We start from the raw sequence: 6,420 nt of genomic DNA, 5'->3' as shown, positions 1-6,420 counted from the left end.
CTTATCACGCAATGCTGGGGCTTCCCCAGCTTCTCAGCATAGTCCTTCCTTTGTGTTGGAGTTGTGTTCTTCACAATTCTGTTTGTTTCTTGTCTAAGTGATTGACAGACTGGTATTCATCACTCCTATGCCCTTAATCTTCAAAGTACCAAGCTGATATTGTTTTTCAGGCATTACATCACGATAACATATGTAAGAACAGTCCGATTGTTAAATGATAGAACAGTATTGGGTTTATGAGGATAATGAAATGGGAGTTTCTCATTAGAAAGGGAGTCCTTGCCCCCAAGAGAGGATTCTCTCCCTGTGAAGAAACGCTTGCCGACACCCCTAGGGGGAAGGTTGCATAGCGGGCTCACCTCCCCATCCTCACAGGAAGGGGTTCCACACCCACCTCCTGGGGAACATGACTGAATCACTTGATTTGTCACAGCAGGCATCTATGGCGCACCACTTAACCATTTACTATTGTGTAGATATTACATAAAATCTGTGAAGTATTACAAGTAATTGATTGTTTTAACCAGACTTGGGAGGATTGGCCGCTCCTAACTGAGATCAGTACGATACGTTCATTTTATTGAAACATAGTAGTAACAGGCCATCGCATGAACGCCCTAGAGGGATTTTAAACGATTTTACTGACAGGCTTTTTTGCACCATTGTAGGAATGTGCCCCAAGAAAACAGTACACTGATTGGACCAGGATGCCCCAAGAAAACAAATTGGAACAAGCAAAGTAAGCAGGAGAACCCAGACAATTCTGTTGAGGAGGGCGTTTGGATCACTTTTTCACTTTTCATACCCAACTCTTGCTTAGTCTTATTTTTTATGTAATGCTTTTGTTTTATTTTCTAGTTTATGAGATTAGTTTCCTTTTGACCAGAATGGGGAAGAGGAGAGGAGGATTAAATTTTGTGAACTCTGTACTTACATGATGTAAAATCTGTATGTTACGGTGCGTCTGCTATAATACAAATATGTTAGAAGAAAAAAAAAAAGAAAACAGGAAACCAAGATGCCGCAGTTTGCTGAATGTGGGTAGTCCGTGGAACCTGCACACAGAACAAGGTTAATTGATTATGAATACTGAAAAAGCTTGAATATTTTGAAGATTGGTATCAATGGCACCGCAGAGAGGCAACTACGATTTAATTCTAATAGTCAAAGACGCACAGGGAAACGAGGGAGATGGCCAAGGGATGTTAGGGAACATGTGCATACATATGGAGTGTCGCTGAAATGGCCTCAAATACATTTTGCGAGTTGACGCAAAAAAGTCAAATGTTTCGGATTTCAAAACATGACTTAGAATACTCAATCATCAACCAAAAGCTCTATTAAGAATGTTAATGCACCACACCAAAAAGGGTAAATTGTAATTTGCAATTGTTTATGCTGGGTCTGAAAGGGACATGGTTAAGAGGAAAAGATAAAACAAAACTTCAAACAGTATTTCAACACCCATAACACAGCTTGTGTACACCTAATGTCAGTTTGCCGATAAAGAAATAAAAATCCTACCATGGTCACCCTGTTGTGGACAGGATCTCGCACAGAATGAACATATATTCCTGGCTGATGAAATGTGCAGTCATCTATGTAGGGCGATTCGTTTATTCTCGAGGAATCCCTCAGTTCAGACACAGGAGACAGTAATACTCCCTACAAAAGAAGTCAGTTGGTTGAAGTTAACTTTGTAAAAATGTTAGAATGATATACAATCTTACCAACAAACACACTCTTTTCCAAATTAGCAACAGGATACACCAGCAATTCCAAACACCCTCACCATTTAACCTCAGTCAACCTTTTTCTAATTGCAGTTAAGTCCAGATAAGCACAAACCATTTAAGATTACTTTCCTGAAAATGCTGGAATATCTAGGCTTCAACACAAATAAAAACAATTGTGTTAGGAAATAATTATGTTGGAAGTCTCCCTCTATACGTCAGTAGAATCTCCAACTATACAGACCATTTCGTGACTCTGACCTGATTTTTGGGAGCAAGGTATTTTTAAACCTCACTTCCTTTGCTGAACTCATTTAATTTTGGGCACACTGGTGAGTCCTTAAGACCATCAGTGCATGGGTACTGTGACAAATCCAGGGTATTCGTCCCTTCTAATAAAGGAGGGGGGGAGGTCACCCCATTTGGACTAGTGAGGCGAGTCCACTAAGCTTAACGCACCCAAAGGGACAAGGCAAGCGGGACTGCAATCGGGGTGACTCCCCCTTGGTGAACAAAGAGTCCCCAGAAAGGGATTTCATTCAATCTCTCTCCTGTGAAAAGTCCAATGTGTGTGTTGGCTAGAAGGGGATAGAGCAGCATTACCCTTGCAACACTTTGTTAGAGGCTGGCAAAGTTTCTGACCCTTATGTGCAACACAGCTACGAGAAGCAGAATCAATGGAACATTCCATCCCATTGCAGCTGGTGCGAGGGAGAAAGCGAAAGGGAGCGAGCGAACGAGAGAGAGAAAGGTACACTTTACTTACCTGTAACTTGTTCTCCAGCATTGGTCTTACATGGCTTCACATGCGCATGAATATTCCTAGTCATCGGGATGGGAATCCTCAGTAAAAAAAGAAAGCAGTTTAGCTTTGAACTTAACTGCTCGTCTCCTCTAGAGCCTATTAGCCCCCAGCCAATGACACTTGTCCTCCTAAGCTCCACCCCTGGTGGGCCTCTTCAGGTTTGGTAGCACACAGAGTGGAAGTATGAACCAAGAAGAGCCAGGGAGGGGAAGGAGGGAGGGTTTGAATATGAATCCATGTAAGACCCATGCTGGAGAACAGGAGAAACAGGTAAGTAACTTGCACCTTCTCCAGCATGGGGTCTTGCATGGATTCACAGGTTCTTGACTATGATTACAGAGCAGTACATATACACAAGCACGCAATGTGGCAAGGTTCACAGTAGCAATACACTTAATCCTGTAACAGACTCACCTCAAACAGGTTGCGTAGCATGGCTGGACCAACCCGGGACTCCTCTCTGGAATCCCCGTCGGCACAGTATAATTTCATGAAGGCGTGGGTCTACCGCCACTTCGCAGCCCTGAGGATGTCAAGCAGGGGAACACCAGAGAGAAACGCTTGAGTCACTGCAATGGCTAAGGTGGAGTGGGCTCTTAGCCCGGCCTGGAAGCAGTCTGTTGGCCAAATGATGGCAATGCATGATACAGCCAGAGAGCCACCTGGATATGGAAGCCTTAGACAGGGCCTTCGTGTGTCCCAAAGGTAAAAAATGGACAAAAAGCTGAGACGCCTTCCGAAGGTGTTTCGTGCGTGCCACATAGAACTTCAGGGCATGAGCAACGGTCCATGCAATGGCCTTTCAGCGGCAAAGACGGGTTTGCGAAGAAAAGTGGTAGAACCAAAGGCTTGTTGAGATGAAAGTCCTAAGGATCTACGGCATAAGGGTAGGATGTGTTTGCAGAACCACTTTAGTAGTGTGGAAGGACAAATACGGCTGCTTAAAGGAGAGGGCTTGTAACTCACTGACCCGCCTGGCCGAGCAGACAGCCACAAGGAAAGCAGTCTTCCATGACAGAAGCTAAAAGGGGCACAATGCATTGGTTCAAACGGAAGCCCCATGAGTTTAGACAGGATCACATTTAGATCCCAAGACGGGGCAGGAGCACTCACTGATGGCAAAGTCCTGAAGAGACCCCTCAGGAACTCCTTAACGGGCTTGTGCGACCACAGGGAGAGTTTGCCTGGAGCCCATGTGTACAGGGATATGGCAGTCAGGTGGACCTTGATAGATGCATGGGCAAGACCAGCCTTGGCCAGCAAAGGCAGGTACAGAAGGAGCTGCAGAGCAGTATCACGCAGACACATAATTTTATGCGCCTGGCACCACACTGTGAAGCACTTCAATTTGTGGCTGGAGAAAGTTGCAGTAGAGTGGGCCCTGGCCAGGATCTTGTTGTATTCCAAGGGCAGCAAGTGGTGTGCCCATGTTAAGGCTGCAGGAGCCAGCCATGAGGTTCAGGATTGATCCTCTGTCAGTTGGATGGCCGGAACCACCGACAGATGGAGTAGGTCCGAGTACCAGGTCTGCCTCGGCCACGCTGGCAGGATGAAGATCATCCTGCAGCGGCAACATCTGAACTTGTTGTGAGAAACCATAAGGTGTCTCACCCACTAGACCCCGAGGGTTCTGTCATCCAGCTGGCCAGGACACAGCCATCGCTTTTGGATCCAGTCCGTGGGGGTGGACCAGTGCAGGAGGATCACCTGGGTGAGGGGTCTTTGGGGAGTGGGAGACCAGATGGTGTGACGTGGTATCCCCTTCTCTGTAACACCTTTAGCCCATCATACCAGGTAGGATATTTAGGAACTCTAACCCCCCTTTCACAACACGAACACCTTCACACTGACAGCCCACTATGAGAGAAAACAGACTAAAAACAGACTAACACCCGAACAGTATACCGTGACGTGACAGTGACGTGTCCCAATACAATGGTCAGGCGAGGTCAGGCAATTACTGACCATCACACACACACACACACACACACCTTCCATTAAGCTTCCCCACACAGATAAAAGGTGAAGCACGAAAGCACACTAAGCGAGGCAAAGCATACTAGACAACTGCAGATTCAAGACGGCAGCTGAACAAGACAGGAAAGACGACAAAACAGAAGGGGATCGCAAGGATGGAAGTTCCATTGACCTTTTCGACAAGGAACTGTTACTTTCCAGAAGCCTTGAGAGTATAAATCGTAAGACCAGGAAACCAGGCTGAAGAATTCTGCATTGTGTGTCGGAGATACCCGGGGCCCTCCTGCGTCAATCAAGGCAGGGAGAATCAACAGCTGCTGTAGTACCGTCCTTGGCTCCAAGAACAAAGCAGCGTAAGTGAAATCCACAGAGCTGGTGAGTTGGGGAGACCAATACAAGACCGGCCTGTGTTGAAGCCAACGTTGCAAGCAGCAACATTGTATAGCAAGCGCTGGAACAAACATTGTTACGCATGTGATAAGAGATGCAAGTAAAGTTGAACTGCTGATAAGTGATTGAACTCTAAAAACAAGTTAAAATACCTTTGACAGAGTGGTCCAGCACCGTGAGGTTGCTCAATCAAAGGTCTCTGTAAGGTATCCATCTGAGAAGTCATAAAAGTGAAAGTGAGAAAAAGATTCTATCAAGAAGAGAGCAAGTAATTGTGAATCAAAGTGGTCCTGCGACGGGTCGAGCAAAATCCTGCGCACAAACAAAAGTCTTCGATTTTGAGGAAAAGAAAGTTTGGAAAGTAGATACGTTTGGTCTGAGCCTGGCGGAGGGAGACCAAGTGAAGGTTTTGTGTTAAAGTGGGGTCTGAGCTCGGCAGAGGGGGACCCGGGATGAACAGTACATCACACGAGAAGTTCTATAGGTGAAATCCTAAGAAGAAGGGAACTTTAATGTTCGCCGTGTTTCATCAGGACCTCTGAAATAAGAGGCTTTGAATGGCACACACACTTTTGCACAGAAGGCCCAGATGTTGAAGTTTAGAACTGCATCCCCGTGTTAAAGAAGCCAGACAGTGTGCTAAGCTAGAGTGTGCCGCCTTGTACTGTGCTGAAATTGTAGGGAAGGGAAGCCAACGGCTTCAATATTCTGGCATAACATTTCTTGAACACTTTTCTTTTGCAGAACATTGTTTTCCACACGATTTGTATTTAGAAGGATTGGCAATAGGTTTATTAGTATAGGCCCTTTTATTTTGACAGACTCGACTAGGACAGCGTTATTTGATGGTTGTAGCTTGCTCCCATCATTAGAATTAGGATTAGATAGGTGTTTTTCATACCCAACAGAAGTTCAATAAACACGCTTGAACTGTGAACACTTGTGTCTGTCTTACTGTTTCATACCATGCCGTCCTTACTGTGTTGATCACACATGGCAGAAGCGGAATTGGTGGGAAGGCATAAAGGAAGAGTCCCTCCCAAGGGCACAACTAAGCATCACCAGACTCCTCGGCGGAGGATATCTGCTGGCCAACTTGCCACTGGCAGCTGTCTGAGGAGGAACCCACTCTTGTCTTGCTGAAGAGGAACAACACTTGCGCTTGCTGAAGCTCCCATTCGTGGGAGGACCTCAACTCCCGGCTGAGAGAGTCCACAATGGTGTTCTTGACACCTGCCAGCAGAAACGGGATAAGAAACATGTGTTGAAGAATGGCCAAGTGCCACACAGACTGGGCTTCCAGTGAGAGAGCAGGGAAGCGCATCCCGCCCTGTTTCCTGATGCGAAACATGGTGGTGGTGGTGGTGTTGTCAGTGAAGATCTGCACGACATTTCTCTACAGCTGAGGCTGGAATGACCAGAGGGCACAAAGGACTGCTCACAGTTCCAGGACGTTCATGTGTAATGCCTTTTCCTCCCGGAGCCAGAGTCAGCTGATGTGAGAATGTCCTGTTT

The 6,420-nt window shown here is 46.2% G+C and overlaps 1 protein-coding gene across 1 annotated transcript in view; it reads right to left on the bottom strand.

Annotated features, from left to right (window-relative positions):
- ANAPC1 (anaphase promoting complex subunit 1) overlaps positions 1 to 6,420 on the bottom strand; it is a 2,053,226-nt gene that overhangs the window by 1,600,558 nt on the left and 446,248 nt on the right. Inside the window, exon 14 of the mRNA XM_069606837.1 lies at positions 1,525 to 1,665. Coding sequence (XP_069462938.1) covers positions 1,525 to 1,665 — 141 coding nt within the window. The remainder of the gene's footprint in view (positions 1 to 1,524; positions 1,666 to 6,420) is intronic.

The sequence above is a fragment of the Ambystoma mexicanum genome, chromosome 4p (genome assembly GCF_040938575.1).
Source record: "Ambystoma mexicanum isolate Mex_15411 chromosome 4p, UKY_AmexF1_1, whole genome shotgun sequence".
Classification (NCBI taxonomy): Eukaryota; Metazoa; Chordata; class Amphibia; order Caudata; family Ambystomatidae; genus Ambystoma; species Ambystoma mexicanum.
This window is presented reverse-complemented; position numbering and strand designations above follow the sequence as displayed.